Here is an 18,949-nt window from a genome sequence, read left to right on the forward strand (position 1 = left end):
AGATGAACTAAGAAATAAGCTCTCATACTCAGAATTTAAGTTACCCACAATACTATATGCAAGAGATTTGGAATTATTTCCTTAACTGCCATTATTTAACATAAAATTTTTTCAAGAAATTGCAGTGGGTCACACGCCACAACGCAGGAGGATGACTGAAGACAGCTCTATCAAGAATGTACCTTAGAAGCTAAAATGTTACCTACTCTTCAAGTAATGAAAAGTACCTTAACACATTTCGAAGTTATGCATTATAACTTAATGAGCTCTCCATGACCTGTATGATTAGGGTGTGTTAGCCAGCCATTATATCTGCTAACAACCACTGTAAAATAGTTTTTCAGAATGATGATAATGACAGCTACAGTTTTTGCAGAACATTTTCTCCTCAAAGAAACTGATGTCTTATATTTTCAGTTTTCCAACTATGAAAAGAAAACAGATCACACCTCTCCTATGGACATCTAGTTTCAAGAACAGGTAATACCACCCATGTGGTATTAAAGTAGGGGGTGGAAGTGAGATGTTTCTTCACGACACTTTTGAAGAAAATGCGAGAGAAGGGCCATGTTAAAAAATTAACTTTAGTACAGTAGTACCTGTCTTATCACTGTTCCACAGAAAGGCCCCATTTCTAAGGCTCTAAAATAAAAGTTGAAACTTTATATAACTGGAATGTTCCAGTCAAAAGAGAACTTTCTATGAGCAACAGGAGTTCCTTATAAAATTATACATATATTAAAAAAAAAAAGTTAGTGGGAAAGTACCCTAGTCTATTTTGCACTAGTCACCATTGGCTATTGAGTTTTTCATTTGTAATGACAACAGTCTTAATCCTATGGGTAACTGTAAGCAACAGAACAAACTGTAGTCGCTGCTGGCTCATATTAAAAACAAACTTTTGTCTCTTTTTCTTTTTTTTTAAATAGGGGTCTTTAATATGGTGAGAACTGTAGATATTAAGGAAAGCAGCCTTCTGTGAACTTGGATCCAATGTTAATGCCACCCACCCACCTACTCACTCGCTCACTCACTCTTCTGTGCACAGTTGATAACTGAGCATAGCCAACATATATTGATGTAACTTTGGCACTTAGCACCACAGAATATAAAAATAACCAATGGTTACAGGTTACTGCAAAGCCAAACTGTCCCCCTCTCCCAATTAAGCATTCAATAGTTCCACTACTTTGGAGGCAATTTAAAAACAAATTACGGTTTAAAGAGTTCCAATAGAACCAGAAAATGGAACAGATAGTAGCTTATCAGTAATTTTTTTTTTTTTACTTTTAGACAATATAAATTTAACTAAGATACTAAGTATCAAGTAGAAATACAGGCACAAAGATCACTTCGAGGAGGGAGGGGGGCCACTTGAAGCCAGTTGGATTGCAAAGGCAGCTGTCCAGGGAAGAACAGAAAAGCCTAAACTGTGCAATTGCCAATGGCCCATTAATGCAGAAATAGAATGGAGTAAGCTTTAGCTGCTCTACAAAGCCATGGGAAGAGTCCCTTCCTTAGTGCACCAGCTTACCTCTCCTCACCAGTTGGGACAGCTGTGGGATGGATGAGACTAGACTATGGCAACGTGGGATGTCAGAAGAAAATGCAATCCTGCCGAACTCCAAATCCAACTTCACCCTCCCAGCACCAACACAAATGAAATGAGGAAAACTGGACCCAAAACAACAAGCAAGAGTAGTGTGGGGTCTGCTAGTCTTGCACTTGTTTTGGGGTATGTAATGGAATGTTATGTGTGTGGTTTTTAGTAATGGGGGTGGTAATGGTCACTAGCAGAGCAGATGGTAAAATTGCATAGAGGATAGTATCTGAAGAGTTTATGACCACAGAAAAATGGCTGACAACTATAGACAGTTTTCCCCTTAATATTCAATTATAAAATGGAAAGAGGGAAAAAGAAGCCTTGAAATTTATCTTTTAAAATCAAATTCATCTGAAAGGGATATCCCTCTTCAAGTTTAAAAGAAGAATCTAAACCCCAAATTACTCCTGTCTAATTCCCAATAGAGAAGACCCACCCAATTTGTTATTCTTTTCCCCACTATGCCTGGCAAAAACTGCCATGCTTGGTTAGACTTTCAGAGAGGAAGCAATCAATACATTTGTGTTCATCAGCCAATAGATGGATGTGGTCAAAAATAATGAGTGCCAGAGGCACCACTGCCTGCGAGAAGTACAGTTTGTTATATTGCTTACAATGCAGTATTTTATCCAGCCTCTTCCAGCCAAGGACCTGTAAACGGGAGTCTGTTCCAAAACCTTCCTCCTCTTCCAGTTGTCTGTGCAATGTATTGGCACTGTTCTGCTGGGCTGTCAAAAAAACTGGTTTAGAGATGCAGCTCTTCAGTCAGGTTTTGCGCTAGTTCTAACCATGTAAATTTAATTCTTTTTCTCTTTTTAAATAATTATAAAAGGGGTAAAGGGGTAAAAAGGGCCATAGAATTGTTTGCAATAAGAGCTTACCATAATGTTCCATGTTTAATGATTACAACCGGGGCCTATCTAATTAATCTGGTGAGATCTCAGGCCCACTCCAAGTAGTCAAGTGTCCACATTCCCAAACCACTCTCAGAACAAAACTTGCATCAGACATCTTGTTGATCATTTTAGCAAAACAAAAACAAAAACAAAAAAACAGACAAGCAAAAGGCAACTCGGACCAAAGTCCCACCTCCTTAGAATGGTTCCTCCACCCCTTGGGGAGAACCAGGATCTAAGAACAGGTACTGGAGAAGAGGGCAATGGGGAAAGGCAGGTAGGAAGAGGATAAGAAAGAGATTACATTTTGGTGAAGTCTATGACCTCCTATTCTTTGAGCAATTCTACCATATATTTCAATATTCCTAAAATCATGCATAAAACCAAACGAACAGGAGCTAATGCAATGAAATATTCTTATACTGCAGGCAAAAAAGCAAAGGTGGAGAACCAAAAGAAGATCCCTGTATTCTGAGGAAAACACAGAGCTGAGATACAAGTAGGGGCGTGAAAGACAATGTGAGATGTCACAGAAGCACCTTCTAGCAAAAACTAATCATGCAGGGCAGGAAACAACGTTGTAAGCAATGGACAGCTGAAGTCACTGTATACTTTTGTGAAACAGAAGGATGAACCTTGAGTAAATTCTCAGTCTTTGCAAAACGTTTTGCAATCCATGTAAAAGATGAGCAAAGAGGATGACAGTATTCACACCTGTGACAATTTATTTACCATCTGAAGAAATAAACACACCACTGGTGTAAGTCATGCATGTGTCCACACAGTCAGATAGTTAGAACTGATCTAGCCACACCGATTAGGAAGTCTTACTTCCCAAACCACTGGAATTTCAGAGTCCAATTAATGAAATGAAATTACTTTCAAAATCATGCTTTACATTTCTCCTGAATTTTGAACAGTACGTATAACAAATTAAGAGCTGAAATGAAGTGAACTTGAATGCAACCAGAACTTGAATGACACAGAAAAGTAAAAGAAGATAAAAAGCCCCATTTCTTCTCTTTTTTAATAAATTTAAAGAATTCCTATAGGAAAGGTCTGAAAATGCAATGCTATCCAATAATAACTAATAATCATTTAAAAAAATGTTTTGGTAATAATTTTCCAAAATTGAATAAAAATATTAGCTAAAAGAACCTAAGCTACTACAAACACAAACTTAGGTGGAGAACATTATCTGGAACAAGTTTCTGCTTGCTTACCGGAGAGCGGGTCTGAGGCTGTGAATTCATTGTCTGAGGAGCTTGAGGGTAAACCAACGTGGTTGGACCTGCATTCTGTCCAGAGGGATAAGGGGTCTGTCAAAGAATGGCAAGAACAATATCATAATGTGAGTAAATATGGCATAGTAACTCAAATTCAAAGAGTTTAAAAGTTTAGGAAAGTGTTTATTTATTAATGTGGTTCACACACAGCTCTACTTTTAAAAATTTATCACAATATCCAGCAATTCAGAATCTGTGCAGCTTTTTTAGAAGTTATCTTAAATCTCCTGATGAGAAGCAATTTCATCACACTACTCAGAATGGTGAACAATTTAAAACTGATGAATAATTTATTTCTGGAAGTTTCCATTTAATATTTTCAAAATGTGGTTCACTGCAGTTAACAGAAACCTTGGAAAGTGAACTTGCAGATAAGGGGGGAATACCGTACTTTATTCTCAACATTTAGCCAGTGGTATATTGAAGCATAAACTTCTGGCTGTCAAAATAATAAATATAGCACTGAGATGTGTCACTTATGAAAACATAGAGAAATGTTGTCTCTTTCCACACTTCAAAAAGTTGGGTGAGAACTTTGCCCTCTCATAACTAGTGCAGTACAGAAAGGAAGAGCAGCCAATTTTTCTTCAAAAAAGTGAAAGACAATGTGCATGCTCGCCATATTTGATCTTTTTTTTTTTTTTTTTTTTTTAATTTATTTTTGGCTGCTTTGGGTCTTCGTTGCTGTGGTGCACAGGTTTCTCATTGCAGTGGCTTCTCTTGTTGCAGAGCACGGGCTCTAGGTACGTGGGCTTCAGTAGTTATGGCACATGGGCTCAGTAGTTGTGGCTTGCGGGCTCTAGAGTGCAAGCTCAGTAGCTGTGGCACAACGGGCTTAGGGCTTAGTTGCTCCACAGCATGTGGGATCTTCCCAGACCAGGGAACGAACCTGTGTTCCCTGCATTGGCGGGCGGACTCTTTACCACTGTGCCGCCAGGGAAGTCCCCATATTTGATCTTATTCAAACTTTTCACTAGTATCTTCAACACTAGAGCCATAGAGTTAACACACAACTAACTGCAAAAGAAGTATCTGAATTAACATTCAAGCTCAAGCTCTTTCACTCAGTAATACACCCTAACTGTCCGCACATAGCTGGTGCTCTATCATTATTAAAACTCTATCATGCTCTCAAAATGAATATTAATAAAACAAAGAAATTATTTTCCTTTAGCTTGGAATTACTCTTTTAAACAGACAAAAAAATAATAAAGTACTTCTCATATTTAAATTGTATGTATGCCAGGAGCTGATGCATACTCTGTACACAAGCAGCTTCACCTGAATGCAAAGCAGAACATATGATGACTGCCACACATGGATGTGATTCCTCTTTCACAATCTATGCCATTGTGCCATTAGCAGTATTTTAATTTAGGTGTATTGATAAAGAAATGTTGCCAAGAGCTCGCTCAGCTTTCTCACAGAAAATATTTCCATTCTTTGTGGCTGGTTTTAGAAATTTCACAGGATTAATCTGACTTGTATCTGTTGTTGAGGCAGGGAGTACAACTGTGAAAGATGACTCTATGCTTTTCCTCTCTTCTCAGCATTTAATGATAATGATCAATCAAGTTTATTGATTAAATTATTCTAGAGTAAATTCTTTAATATACTATTACACTTTGTTGAAAAATATTGCAAAAGCTTGAATAGGAACATTCTATGAACATGTTTCATAACATTAAATGCATAGAGAACTAGGGATAGCAGTCATTTTGATACTCATCATAGATTTTGTTTGTACTTTCCCCTTTCAAATACCTTCAAAGTTATCACAAAGATTTACTTCTCCAAAGATATACACATGAATACTTTACATTTAAGTGGCAATCCAGTTCACTATACAAGTTTGCAAGAAGTACAGACATATTCTCACTTTCATCATTACTTTGAAGATTCAATGAATGTTCTTAAGTCACTGACTTTTTTTTATTAACTGGAGGTAACAATAAAAACTAGCAAATGATGGTAACTGACAACCTGTTAACAGAATGCCAGGAAAGGAAGACAAGCCAATCAAAACACACTTTGTACTGCATACGTAACTTTTAACTCCATAATAACTATTTAAAAAACAGTGACTGGGACAATCAAAGAATCTAAGGGTGAATTCCATTACAACACAGAACACACTAACAGCATCTTAGGTCCAGATGCTGATGATTTTCAAAAAGAGGATGTGTGAAAAAATTAATAAGAATTTTCAATTTTCAAAATATAATAGGGAATTAAGCAAACAAAAATAATTACAGCATTTAGATAGCTCTTAATATGTTTCACACATTATCCTAAACACTTCACATATTACAGAGATGAAAGGTTATTTCTCCTGTTTCAAAACACTCACTTTCCCTTAAATACTGCCATAAAGACTAAATTCAATACTGTGCACACGTGTGCAGCCACACATAAATCTGATTTAAAAATTAAGTAGCCATAGCCTTTCAAAGAGCTATCGGGAGATACTTACCAAATTTTAAATAAGCTTATCCTTTTATACTACAATTCCATTTCAAAAAATTTACCCTAAAGATAAATTCATAATGGCAAAAAATAAAGAAGCACTCCATATTTCCATTTATAAGAGAGAGGTTAAAGTACGCTATATTCAATCAAAGAGAGAATGTAGTGTAATCCTGGAGGTAAGAATGAGGTAAATCTAGATACACTATCATGGAAAGATATCCATAGTATTAAGTCAAATAAAGAAAATCACAGAATTAGTAAGAGTAAAAATCCTGTTTGTGCAGTGTTTTTTGATATATGCAAACAGTACACTCGTAAAGATGTCTTGGGAAGACATACAGCAAAATTAATATTGTTACTTCACAGAAATGGAATTGAAAGGGGGATACAGGATGCAACTTGTAGGTTTTATTTTATATACTCTGTATTAAGGGCACACCTCATTTTATTGTGCTTTGCATTATTGCACTTCACAGATAGGTACTGCAATTTGTACAAATTGAAGGTTTGCAGGAACCTCACGTTGAGCATGTCTACCTTTTTTTTTTTTTTTTGGAAGTATGGTTGATTTACAAGGTTTTATTAGTTTCAGGTGTACAGCAAAGTGATTCACCTGTACATACCTATATATATTCTTTTTCAAATTCTTTTCCATTATAGATTATTATAAGATATTGAGCATAGTTCTCTGTGCTATACAAGTGTAACTGTCAACTCTATTTTCCCAGTAACATTTGCTCACTTCATGTCTCTGTATCACATTCTAGTAATTCCTGCAATATTTTAAACTTTTTCATTATTATTATTATATTTGCTATGGTGACCTGTCATCAGTGACCTTCATGTTACTATTATAATTGTTTGGGGGCACCAAGAACTGCACCCCTATAAGTTGGTGAACTTAATCCATAAATGTTCTGTGTATTCTGCTCCACTGACAAGCTGTTCCCCATCTCTCTCCCTCTCCTTGGGCCTCCCTATTCCCTAAGACACAACAGTATTGAAATTAGGCCAATTAATAACCCTGCAATGGCCTGTAAGTGTTCAAGTGAAAGGAAGAGTCCCATGCCTCACTTTAAATAAAAAACTAGAAATGATTAAGCTTAGTGAGGAAAGCATGTTGAAAGCCAAGATAGGCAAAAAGATAGGTCTCTAGTGCCAGTTAGCCAAGTTATGAATGCAATGGAAAAGTTAGTTCTTGAATGGAATTAAAACTGCTACTTGGGACTTCCCAGATGGCACACTGGTTAAGATTCTGCACTCCCAGTGCAGGGGGCCTGGGTTTGATCCCTACTCAGGGAACTAGATCCCACATGCATGCCGCAACTAAGAGTTCGCATGCCACAATTAAGAAGCCTACCCACCGCAACTAAGACCCAGTGCAACCAAATAAATATTAAAAAAAAAAAGAAAATAAACCTCCTACTTTAGTGGACACATAAATAAGAAAACAAAAACAGATTTATTGCTGATATGGAAAAAATTTTAGTGGTCTGCATAGAAGATCAAATCGGCCTCAACATTCCTTGAAGCCAAAACCTAACCCAGAGCAAGGTCCTAACTCTCTTTGGTTCTATGAAGGCTGAGAGAAGTGAAGAATCTACAGAAGGGAAGTCTGAAGCCAGCAGGGGTAGTTGGTTCATGAGGTTTTAGGAACAAGGCTGTCTCTATAACATACAGATACAAGGTGGAGCCCCAAGTGCTGATGCAGAAGCTGCAGCAAGTTACCAACAATATCTACCTACGGTAAGGCATGAAGTGGCTACACTAAACTACAGATTTTCAGTGTAGATGAAACAGCCTTCCATTTAAGAAGATGCCATCTAGGACTTTCATAGCCAGAGAGGAGAAGTCAATGCCTGGCTTCAAAGCTTCAAAGGACAGGCTGACTTTCTTGTGAGGGGGCTGATGCATCTGGTGACTCTAAGTTGATGTCGGTGCTCGTTTACTGTCCCGAAAATCCTAGGGCCCTTAAGAATTCCACTAAATCTCCTCTGCCTGTGCTCTCTACATGGAACAACAAAGCCTGGATGACGGCACACCTGCTAACAACATGGTTTACTGAATATCTTAAGCACACTGTTGAGACCTACTGCTCAGAAGAAAAGATGCCTTTCAAAATATTACTGCTCGTTGACAATGCACCTGGTCACCCAAGAGCTCTGGTGGAGATATATGAGATTAACGATGTTGTCATGCCTCCTAACACAGCATCCATTCTGCAGCCCGTGAGTCAAGGAGTAATTTCGACCTTCAAGTCTTACTCTTTAATGAATACATTTCATAAGACTATTTAGTTGCCGTAGATAGTGATTCCTCTGATGGATCTGGGCAAAGGAAATTGAAAACCTTCTGGAAAGGATTCGTCATTCTGGATGCCATGAAGAGCATTCGTGATTCATGGGAAGAAGTCAACATATCGACAGTAACCGGAGTTTGGAAGAAGTTGACTCCAACCCTGGTGGATGACTTTGCGGGGTTCAGGACTTCCATGGAGGAGTCACTGCTGATGTGGTAGAAACAGTAAGAGAACTAGAATTAGAAGTGGAGCCTGAAGATGTGACTGAATTGCTGGAGTCTCATGATAGAACTCTGGCAGATGAGCAGTTACTTCTTACGGATGAGCAGAGGAAGGGTTTCTTGAGATGGACGCTGATCCTGGTGAAGACCTGTGAAGACTGTTGAAATGACAACAGAGGATTTACAATATCACAGAAATTTAGCTGATAAGCAGCGGCAGGTTTTGAGAGGACTGACTTCAATTTTGAAAGACGTTCTCCTGTGGGTAAACTGCTGTCAAATAGCCTTGCATGCTACAGAGAAGCTGTTCATGAAAAGAAGCGTCAATTGATGAGGCAAACTTCAGTGCTGTCTTACTTTGAGAAATTGCCGCAGCCACCTCAGCCTTCAGCAGCCACCACGCTGATCAGTCAGCAGCCATCAGCATCGAGGCGAGATCCTCCACTAGCAAAAAGATTATGACTTGCTGAAGGCTCAGGTGATGGTTAGCGTTTTTAACAATAAACTACAGTTGACCCTCAAAAAACAGGGATTTGATCTGTATGGGTCCAATCACACATGTTTTTCAATAAATACTACAGTGCTTCATGATGTATCTAAGTCAAATCATTATCCTGTACACCTTACTGACACAGTGCTCTTTGTCAATTACATCTCAACAAAAGTGGGGGAAATGAATACTACAGCACTACACAATCTGTGGTTGGTTGAATCTGCAGATGTGGAACCAAGGATATGAAGTGCCAACTATGGGATATGAGCATCCATGGATTTTGGTATCTGTGGTGGGTCCTGGAACCAATCTCCTAAGTTGATCAAGGGTCAACTGTAGTTTTTAATTAAGGTATGTACATTGATTTTTTTTTTTTAGACATAATGCTGTCGTACACTTTATGGACTTAACATATGGAGTTAATATAACTTTGATATGCACTGGGAAACCAAAAACTTTGTGTGACTTGCATCAATGCAATATTCGCTGAGTTGTAGTGTCCTGGAACCAAACCTGCAATGTTTCCGCGGTATGCCTGAATGTACTTTTCCTTTTAAATGGATTAAAAGAGCTGATTACGTTTATAATAAAAACCCACTGAAGATAACCTCTGTCCTTCAGCTTCCCTTCATGTGACAGAAAATCCAGTAGGAGGTCTGTATTTTGCAAAGTTTTAAATATTTCTGGAAAACAACTGAATGTCTTCTCATAAATCACAATGAAAACTAAATCAACAATATTTACGGAAATGTAACACAAAAAAGACACTATGCTGTGGGCTATGTGCCTAAATGAGGCCAATGATATATGGTTACTGGTTTTTTAAGCTTCTAGAAATTCACAATTTAATCAATAAAAAGATAGACACAGATGTGCGTAGTATTTACTCTGCCATAGAGTATAATCCTTTGTAGCCATTAAAAAAGATACAGAGGAGTATGTAATGACATGGATAGAATGATATTGAGAGAGAACACTGAAATAAGCACATATGTGTACAGAATGTACTGGCAGAATTTCCAATCACTAGGGAAATACCAAAATTACTTAATAAATTACGTTAGGATCACTAGAAAATATCCAGGGGGAAGGCTGGATATATACCCTCAACTCATGATACCAAAAAAATTCCAGATTGATTAAAAGCATTGGAATGTAAAATGTGACACTTTAAAGGTACTAGAGGCAAATCTATTTCTCTCCTCTTAGAGCTGGGAATTACTTTTAAAAACTAAATTAAAAGACTACCTACGGATACACCAATTTATTTTTTTAAAATAAACTATTACTATAAATTTATAAAAGTTTTCAATTTTGTTTTCATGTTTTTCATAATTATGTGTGTTATATATATGCATAAATGTGTTCACTCTTATTAACTATTATAGGATATAAATAGTGAGAAACTTTTCTATCAAATAAATGTTTGACATCTAAATCTGGCCAGAGAAGCAAAGATAATACCTTAAAGTCTCGACCAGCACTTTCACCGTGTTGGCACATCCACAATGCTTCCAAGCACCTTCAACCTCTTATGAACTGTCTTCCTGAGAGCTACACAACCAGTGTAAATAAAAATTTCTGTGATGAACTTTTTCATCTGGCAAAACTGAAACTCTATAACCATTGGTCCAATTTAACTTTATACACATTTTAATCATTTAGAATTTAAATAGCCAGATATGGCTAGTTGCTACCATACTATACAATACAGATATAGAAACCTGTTAATTCCAAAGTTTTACTCTTCTCATGTTTACCTTTTATATCGTTACAAATGTAACTCTAATTTTACAGAAGTACAGTAACATCCCAAAAACAAGAGTCCAAGATAAAACACTGGAGAGAGAAGCAGAGACATATCACTGAACTGGACATGTAGTCTTAAGCATATTACAGTTGTCTCTTGCTATCCTCAGGGGATTGGTTCTAAGACCCCCATGGATACAAAATCCACAGATGTTCAAGTCTCTTATGTAAAACAGTTTAGTACAACAGGCCCTCCACATGTGCAGGTTCAGCACCTGCAAATACAGAGGGCAGACTGTACTTGTTTTCCTCAGCTAAATAAAGACTAAAGACTGATTCTCAAAATGTGGAGTGCAGAGCCCCGGGCATCAGAAGGTCTGGGAGATAACGCAGTCTCATAATATTAATGCTAAGATGTTGCTGTACTGACACTTGCCCTGATGACAGAAAAACAAGATGGGTGAAATTACCGATGTCTTAGTAAAAATAAAAATCAAGCCAATGGTAGTCCTTGTATTCCTCACTCCCACACTCTCAGCATACACTCACCCAAAAAAAAGAAAAAAAAGGAAAGAAAGAAAAAAGAAAAAGAGCGAGTAATTAAGAACATCACTTATGTGACAGTAAAAATTATTAATTTTTCTTTTGAGATAATTATAGAGTCACATGGAGTTTAAAAAATAATACAAAGAGTTTCCATACGCTCTTCATCTAGTTTCCCCTAATGGTAACCTCTTATGTAACTACAGTGCAATATCAAACCTCGAAAAATGACATTGTTATGATCCAGCAACCTTATTCAGACTTCACCAGTTTTATGTGCACACGCATTTTTGTGTATATTTAGCTCTGGGCAATTTTATCACATTTACATGTTCCTGTAACCACTGCTACAGTCACCATACAGAAAAGGTTCTTCATAAAGATCCTCTGCACTACCCTGTAATAGCCATAGGCACTTTCTTTCCTTCCTCCTTCTTCCATGCACCTCTCATGCACCTAACTCTTAGCAACCACTAACCTATTCTCCATCTCTATAATTTGGTTATATAGAGATGTCATAAAAATGACACCAAAAAGTAAGGAAGCTCTAGAACACACCTTTCTAATATACTGTGTGACCAAATGAGAGAAAACAAAACACTTACACAGTATATTGGGGTTAGATGGTTATATTAAGAAAAAGCATCTAGGGACTTCCCTGGTGGCACAATGGTTAAGAATCCACCTGTCAATGTAGGGGACACGGGTTCGATCCCTGGTCCAGGAAGATCCCACAAACCACAGAGGAACTAAGCCCGTGCGCCACAACTACTGAGCCTGCAGTCTAGAGCCCACGAGCCACAACTACTGAAGCCTGTGTGCCACAAGAGAAGCCACCGCAATGAGAAGCCCGCACACCACAACAAAGAGTAGCCTCTGCTCACCACAACTAGAGAAAGCCTGCATGCCGCAATGAAGACCCAACACAGCCATAAATAAATAAATAATAAATAAAGTTAAAAAAAGAAAAGAAAAAGCATTTATAAGACTGTTTAAGTTATGAGCTGAACTAGTTGCTTTTTCCATGTAACACCATCTTACTTGAAAGACTAAATAACAAACTATGCTTATGCAGACTTGGTACATGACAGACATTTTATTGAAAATGAACAAAGCGAACTTGTCACATCAAAGAAAATTGAAAGTATTTGTTACCAATGATAAAATTCAAGCCTTCAAATGAAAATTCAACTTTTAGAAAATGTGTAACTATCACCATGAGCTTGGCATAGTCTCAACATGTAGACTTTCCAGATAAGAACGTGATTTTTTTATATTGTATAATAAACAGTATGTGAAAGATCTACATAACTCAGTCAAGCAATGTTTTTCAAATGACCACGCACAATGATATATAAACACACAAAGTAATTAATTCAAAAGCAAGATAGACCAATAAATTTTAATGTAACAGAGTACCAAAAGTTCACTAATATGGATTCAGATTCCATATTGCAACTAATGTTCAAGAAACTACCACTTTTTGAGTTTAGTATAGCATCAAAGAAAAACCACAAGTTTCTGAAAAGGCTGTATAAAATACGCCTCCCTTTCCCAATTACACGCCTGTTAAGACTATATTTTCCTCATACACTTCAACTGAAATAACAGAAGCAGAGATAAGATTCCAGCTAACTTCTATTAAGCCAGATATTAAAAGATTTGCAAAGCTCTGAATAACACAATTCTTCCCATCAATTTTTTTGTTTTGGAAAATATTTTTTCATAAAAATATATTATTCATGTTTAAAAAATAGGCTTATATTTATTTTAAAACAATATTTTTAAATTCCTCAGTTTTAAATTTCTAATAAAGTAAATATTAACAAATAGAAAACAAAAATATTGAGAAGCCCAAAGCCTTTTATTTAAGAGTATGAAGAAGTCCTGAATCAAAAAGCTTGAGAACACTGACCTGGGTTAATACTAAAGCTGAAAGCGATCTTCCTTTACTTCTTGCTATTAAAATATTAAATATTCACTTTGTTTCCCTATCCTTAAGTTTTTCCTCAAAACAAAACAAAACTTCCCATTCCTGATGGTTGAGGGATAGTCTGCTTTCACTCTCCCAAATTTCCACATTAACGTGGCTTACTGTGAACCTAAAACAATTTCAACCACATTGCTTCCAGAAACCTTCAATCTTTCAAAAACAGTCTTCCTGAGCTCTACATAACCACATTCAAAAGAATAGGAAATGTAGTGGTGTTTTTGCCTGTCCTTGTCCCAACCCCTACCTGGCACGGAGCAATCTGGAGGAAGACAACCAAACCCCAGTACCTCCTTCAGAAAAGAAAGAAAAGGGCTGAACTTGTTTGCAACATTCTGGCTTGTCTAGGGGCTGACTGAGGGGCTGGTTACTGTCTCACCTGACTGAGAGCAGGGATGGGAACAGCGACATAGTTTGAATACAAGATTGGGCCGGTCAAAGGCGTGGCATCCTGCTGAGCTACAAGAGAGCTGCAGGAAGACTTCAGACCTGCAGGCACCTAGGGCAAGAGATAACAGGCAGAAGAACACAACAGAACATTTTTTGAGAAGAAGCCGGGGTAAGACAGAAATTACATTTAAAAGGAGCCATGTATACAGTGGAATTGGGGGAAAACCAAACACACAAGCCTGGAGAAGATGTATGCACAGAAAATGCCTGAGAAGACCTTAACCCTTCACTGGGCTGATAGCTGATGATCTTCCCCTGCAAGAAGCCAGTTTTCAAATACTGGAAGATATGGCTGTTTTTTCAAATGCTCAATTATCAACAGAAGACTACAAGGCATATAAATAAATGGGGAAACATGGCACATTCAAAGGAACACAATAAATCTCTAGAAACCGACCTTAAAGAGGCATAGACTTTGGAGTTACATGACAAAGACTTTATAAAACAACTGTCTTGAATATGGCTCAATAAACTACAGGAAAACATAGAAACCTAAAGGAAATTAGAAAAACAATATACAAAGAATATGAAAATATCAACAAAGAAATAGAAATTGTGAAAACACACAAACAATTTCTGAAACAGAAAAACATAATAACTGAATTTTAAAAATTCACTTGAAAGGTTCAACAGCAGACTCCAAGAGGCAGAATAAAGAACTGGTGACCCTGAGGAGAAAACCTCTGAAATTATCAAGTCTGAGGAGAAAATCAAAAAAATAATTTAAAAAGGTAAACAAAGAGTAAGGAACATAAGGGACACAATCAAAAAACCAATACATGCATTATGGAAGAAGAGAAAGAAAAAGGGGTAGAGGGCTTATTTGAAAAAATAATGGCTGAAAATGTCTCAATTTTGAGGAAAGACAAGGACATACAAATACAAGAGGTTCAATGAACTCCAAGTGAGACATTTTATAACCAAACTGTTAGGGAGAAAGAAAAAACATCTGTCAAATGAGAATTCTATACCCACAAAACTGTCCTTCAAAAATGAGGGAGAAATTTCCAGATAAAACCTGAGGGAGTTCATTACCACAAGACTTGCCCTAGAAGAAATGTTAAAGGGAGTCTTTAAAATGGAAACAAAGGATACTAGAAAGTAACCAGAAGCCATATAAAATTATGAAATTCTCCAGTAAAGGGAAATATATGGGTAAGTTAAAAAAAACCTATATTATTTTCATTTTGACTCATAACTCTGCTTTTTATTATTTTATAGAACTTAAGAGACAAAAGCATAAAAGTATAAATCTATGTTAATGGATACATAATATATAAAGATGCAATTTATGGCATCAATATCAGAAACTGGGAAGAGGCACAGGTGTAAAGGAGTAGAGTATTTGTAAGTAATTGAAGTTATTATTGGTTTAAAACAGAATGTTACAACTGTACATTCACATACTCCCCATGGTAACCAAAAAGAAAACATCCATAGAATACATACAAGAGGAAATGAGAAGGGAACTAAAACATCACTACAAAAACTCAACTAAATACAAAGCAAGGTAGTAAGATAATAAATGATAACAACAAAGAGCTATAAGTCATACAGAAAATAAATGAAATGGCAACTGTGAGTTCTTCTCTATCAGTAATTAATATTTCAAATAAAAGTAAATTAAACTCGTCTAATTAAAAGAGAGCTTGGCAGAATGGATTCTAAAAAATAGGATTCAACGACAAGCTGTCTACAAAAGATTCACTTCAGACCTAAGAATACACAGATTGAAATTGAAAGAAGGAAAAAGATATTCCATGCAAAGTAACCAAAAGAGAGCAGGGATGGCTATACTAATTTCAGCCAAAACACACATTAAGTAAAAAATTATCACAAGAGACAAAGGGCATTATGTAATGAGAAAATGTCAATTCACCAAGGTATAATACTTACAAACATATACTCATCAAATATCAGAGATCCTAAATTTATAAAGCAGCCACTGACAGCATTAAAAAAGAAAGAGACAGCTCTACCTAACAGTAGGAGACTTCAAAGCCCCGTTTTCAATAATGGATAGAAGAATCAGAGGGGGAAAAATCAATAAAGAAACAGAGAAGTTAAACAGTACTACAGACTAAATGAACCTAAAAGACATGTAAATCATGTGATCCAACAACAGCACAATACTTATTTTTTCTTAAGTGCACATGGAACATTCTCCACAACAGACCATAAGTTTGGCCACAGGATAATTTTCAATGACTTTTTCAACTTTTATTTTCTGATCAAAATGGAATGAAAGAAATCAAGAGCAGATGAAAAATAACAAAATGTGAAAATTAAACAGCACACTCTTAAACAACCAATGGGTCAAAGAAGAAATCACAAAGGAAATTAGAAAATATCTTGAGATAAATGAAAATGAAAAGACAACATACCAAAATGTATGGGATGCAACAAAAACAGTGCTGAAAGTGAAATTTAGTGCTATTAACTGCTTACATTAAAAAAGAAGAAACCTCAGGACTTCCCTGGTGGTCCAGTGGGTAAGACTCTGTGCTCCCAATTCAGAGGGCCCGGGTTCAATCCCTGATGGGGAACTAGATCCTGCATTCATGCCACAACTAAGAGGTCTGCATGTCACAACTAAAGATCCCACATGTCGCAACGAAGATCAGGTGCAGGATAGATAGATAGATAGATAGATAGATAGATAGATAGATAGATAGATAGATAGATAGATAAAAAAAAAAAGAAGAAATCTCAAATGAACAATTTACCTTTACACCTTAAGGAACTAGAAATAGAAGAACAAACTACACCAAAAGCTATATGGAAATAATAAAGATTGAAAGCAGATTTGTAAAATTACAGCATATATTTGTACTGTACAGCAAAAAACTTAATCACCTTGCTATACACCTGAAACTAACATAGCATTTTGTTAATCAACCATACTCCAATATAAAATAAAAATTAAAAAAAATAAAAAGGAAAAAAATACAGAATAGAACAACAGAAAAAAAGGTAATGAAACCAAGATGAACAAAATTGACAAAACTTTAGCTAGACTGAATAAAAAAAAAGAAAAATCAGAAAGATAAATAAAATCAAAAATCAACAAGGGGACATCTTAACAAATTTTACAGAAATAAAAAGGATTATAAAAAGAATGCCATAAACAATTATACACTAAAATCTAGATAACCTATATAAAATGGACAAAATCCTGTAAGCACACAACGTATGAAGACTGAATCGTGAAAAAACAGAAAAACTGAACAGATCTATAACTGGAAAGGAGACTGAATGAGTCATCAAAAACCTTGCAACAAAGACAAGCCCAGGATCACATGGTTTCACTGAATTTTACTGAACACTTAAAGAATAAACAACAATCCTCCTCAAACTCTTCCAAAAAACTGAAGGAGACAGAACACTTCCAAACTCATACTATGAGGCTAACATTACCCTGATACTAAAGCCAGACAAAAACAATACAAGAAAAGTACAGACTAACATCCCTGATGTAAATATCCACAATAAAATACTAGCAAACAGAATCCAATAGCACAACAAAAAGATTATACACCATGACCAAGTGAGATTTATTCCTGAAATGCAAGATTGGCCCATCAAGCAAAAGTCAATCAATATAATACCCCCACACTAACAAAATGAAGAGAAAAAACACAAGACCATTTGAACTGATACAGAGAAACCATCTGATAAACTTCAACACCCTTTCATGATAAAAACACTCAACAAACTAGGAACAGAAGAAAACTACTTCAGGGACTTCCTAGGTGGCACAGTGGTTAAGAATCTGCCTGCTGATGCAGGGGACACGGGTTCGAGTCCTGCTCTGGGAAGATTCCACATGCCACAGAGCAACTAAGCCCGTATGCCACAACTACTGAGCCTGTGCTCTACAGCCCATAAGCCACAACAATTGAGCCCATGTGCCACAACTACCGAAGCCCACGTGCCTAAAGCCTGTGCTCTGCAACAAGAGAAGCCACTACAATGAGGAGCCCGCGCACCACAATGAATAGTAGGCCCCACTCTCAGCAATTAGAGAAAGCCCGTGTGCAGCAATGAAGACCCAATGCAGCCAATAAATAAATACATTAAAAAAAAGAAAAGAAAATACTTCAATTTAATAAAGGCTATATATGAGAAGTTCACATCTAACATAATACTCACTGGTGAAATCCGAAAACTTTTCCTTTAAGATCAGGAATAGGACAAAGAAGCCTGATTATACCACAACTATTCAACACAGTACTGGAAATTCTATCCAGAGCAATCAGACAAGAAAAAGAATAAAAAGAATCCAAATGAGAAAAAAAAGTAAAATTATCTCTGTTTACAGACAGCATAATCTATGCAGAGAGCCCTAAAGATTTCATAAATGTCTGTGAGAAGTAATAAGCGAATTCACCCAAGTTACAGGATAAATAATAAACACATAAAAACTAGTTGTTTCCATACAATAACAGTACATCTGGAAAAGGAAATTAGGAAAACAATTCCATTTAGATTGGGAGTTTGGGATTAGCAGATGCAAACTATTATACATAGAATTGATAAACAACAAGGTCCCACTGTACAGCACAGGGAACTATAGCCAATATCCCGTTATAAACCATAATGGAAAAGATTATGAAAAAGAATATATGTATATTTGTAACCAAATCACTTTGCTGTACAGCAGAAATTAACACAACACTGTAAATAAACTATACTTCAGTAAATCTTTAAAAAAATTCCATTTATAACAGCACCAAAAAGAAGAAAATACTTAAAAATAAAATTAATCAAGGAAGTGAAAGACTTGTACACTAAAAACTACAAATTGTTGCTGAAGGAAATTAAAGAAGACACAAATAAAGAGAAAGATTTCACGTTCATGAATTGGAAGACTTAATATTGTTAAGATGTCAATACTTCCCAAAGTAATTTACAGATTCAATGCACTCCCTATCAAAATCCCATGACATG

The 18,949-nt window shown here is 36.3% G+C and overlaps 1 protein-coding gene across 14 annotated transcripts in view; it reads right to left on the minus strand.

Annotated features, from left to right (window-relative positions):
- EIF4G3 (eukaryotic translation initiation factor 4 gamma 3) overlaps nt 1–18,949 on the minus strand; it is a 342,848-nt gene that overhangs the window by 160,266 nt on the left and 163,633 nt on the right. For 7 of the 14 annotated variants that reach the window (XR_009047966.1, XM_057698680.1, XM_057698671.1 and 4 more), the window contains exons 4-5: nt 3,723–3,818; nt 2,218–2,331 (exon numbers count right to left, since the gene is read on the minus strand). Coding sequence is in view for 13 of the 14 variants with exons in the window: in XM_057698783.1 (XP_057554766.1) it covers nt 2,218–2,331; nt 3,723–3,818 (210 nt within the window). In the remaining variant the exon portion in view is untranslated. Of the gene's footprint in view, nt 1–2,217; nt 2,332–3,722; nt 3,819–9,131; nt 9,219–18,949 lie in introns of all 14 variants that reach the window. The other 7 variants (XM_057698712.1, XM_057698702.1, XM_057698691.1 and 4 more) reach the window with 3 other exon arrangements.

Source organism: Hippopotamus amphibius, chromosome 1, assembly GCF_030028045.1.
Source record: "Hippopotamus amphibius kiboko isolate mHipAmp2 chromosome 1, mHipAmp2.hap2, whole genome shotgun sequence".
NCBI classification, from domain to species: domain Eukaryota; kingdom Metazoa; phylum Chordata; class Mammalia; order Artiodactyla; family Hippopotamidae; genus Hippopotamus; species Hippopotamus amphibius.